General features: G+C 33.2%; 1 protein-coding gene across 1 annotated transcript; it reads right to left on the reverse strand.

Annotated features, from left to right (window-relative positions):
- Nucleotides 1-388: 388 nt before the first annotated feature.
- On the reverse strand, nt 389-1,369 carry LOC109163577. Its single transcript, XM_019312325.1, has 2 exons — nt 932-1,369; nt 389-589 (listed from the first exon to the last, which is right to left on the reverse strand). The coding sequence occupies exons 1-2, from the start codon at nt 1,367-1,369 to the stop codon at nt 389-391; spliced, it is 639 nt and encodes a 212-aa protein (XP_019167870.1).
- Nucleotides 1,370-1,833: the final 464 nt, after the last annotated feature.

The following is a 1,833-nucleotide window of genomic DNA, read 5'->3' on the forward strand; positions in this document are numbered from 1 at the left end:
AGAGAAAATAACAAAATACATTAATATTCATTTAACATATTTCAAAATACATCAGTATATTACAAATCTACTAAAATTTTGAACGCCTCTCTTGCATGTCACGAAAATCATCTATAATTGAATCTATACTAAATTGTTTTGCAATTTGTTTTTCAATGTATAATAACAAACAATCATTAAGAAATTCATCTTCCATCTTGTTACGAAGTGTAGTCTTTACTATATTCATGGCAGAAAAAGATCATTTTGTTGCAGTTGTAGATACTGGAAGTGTGAGAATGAGAGTTACTACTTTGAACACAAGAGGGTATATGTTTGATTTTCTAGTTTTCACCACCCATTGGCATAGATTAGAAATACTTTCTAGTGTTCTAAAATCGGGAAGTTGCTACACATGTTCAAAATGTTCAAGTTGAACTCTCAATAGTAAAATCTCATAATCTTCAAAGTCTTGAGGGTACAACTTCTCTACCAACTTGCAAACGTCATCAATTCTGAATGATATACGTATCTCTTTCGGATCTAACGTTGAACTGAGAATAATTAACTCCATTGCTTTATCGTCAAACCTATTGCTCAACTCTTGCAACTGAGAATCAATCACGGCATTAAAAATATCAAATTTGTAATGATGTCCAATTGTTAATTCATCTTGTTGATGCCTAGCCCTTCCTCTTCTTGCAATATATTGAGCATCAAAATTCGGCACAGTTATGTTGACAGTTTCTCAAAAAGACTTCACACTTGCAACTAGTTCATCCCATCCACTATTTCTTAAATTTCGAATAAGCAATTTAGTTGATGACACAAGATGCATTGCATTCAATATTTCTTGAGATTGAAGTTGCAAAGCTTGGCAAAACATATTAGAAATCTCCAAAATTTTTCTCATGAGATGCATAATGAATACAAACTCAAAAGAAGTGAGTACCTCATAAGCTGCATCGGCATCTCCATGGTGAGCATGAGTAGTTCCATCTTCAACAATATTAAGTAAAACTTCACATGTTGCACTATACATTCTCATCAAACTTGAAATAGATTTCAAATGAGAACTCCAACAAGTATCACCCGGCCTTTGTAAAGAACCAATTTGATTAAGACCCCTCCCACTTTCAAGCTCATCAATACTATGCAAATGAGCAATATTTGAGGCATGAGAAACTTTCAACTGGTCATTGCACTTACATGATGCCCCAACAACATTAATAATAGAGTTCAACTTTGTGAAAAATTGGTGGACAGGGATGACTTCCTTTGATGAAGCTACTAAGGTCAATTGCAATCGATGTGCAAAACAATGAACATAATAAGCATAAGGAAATTCATCCAAGATTAAAGCTTTCAATCCATTCCATTCTCCACGCATGTTGCTTTCACCATCATAACCTTACCCCTAATATTTTGAACATCAAGCTTATGACGAGATAAGATAGAAAAGATAGATTCTTTCAATGTTGAGGCAATAGTGTCCTTAACATGAACAACTCCAAAGAAACGTTCTTATATAAAACCATCTTTATTAACAAATCTCAAAACAATTGACATTTGTTCCATCTTTGATTCATCTCGAGCTTCATCAACAATGATACAAAATTTTGCATCACCAATTTCTTCTCGAATAGCACTTTTTACTTTAGTTGCCAACACTTGCAAAATTTGCTTTTGTATTGTTGGTGATGTATATGATGCATTTCGTGGAACTATATCAAGAACTTTTGTTACTTCATCATTAAAAGAGGCAATGAAACTAAATATCTCTAAAAAGTTTCCACGGTTCGTTGATGTTATTGACTCATCATGACCTCTAAAAGAACATCCTTGAAATGCAAG

The sequence above is a fragment of the Ipomoea nil genome, unplaced genomic scaffold (genome assembly GCF_001879475.1).
Source record: "Ipomoea nil cultivar Tokyo-kokei standard unplaced genomic scaffold, Asagao_1.1 scaffold3030, whole genome shotgun sequence".
Lineage (NCBI taxonomy): Eukaryota > Viridiplantae > Streptophyta > Magnoliopsida > Solanales > Convolvulaceae > Ipomoea > Ipomoea nil.

What these genes read in the sequence shown, in the direction of transcription:
- LOC109163577 (XM_019312325.1), bottom strand. Translation starts at nt 1,369, where the DNA reads ATGCGTGGAGAATGGAATGGATTGAAAGCTTTAATCTTGGATGAATTT. An exon ending in ATGCCGATGCAGCTTATGAG is followed by an intron (nt 590 to 931) that starts GTACTCACTTCT and finishes ATTGATTCTCAG; the next exon opens with TTGCAAGAGTTGAGCAATAG.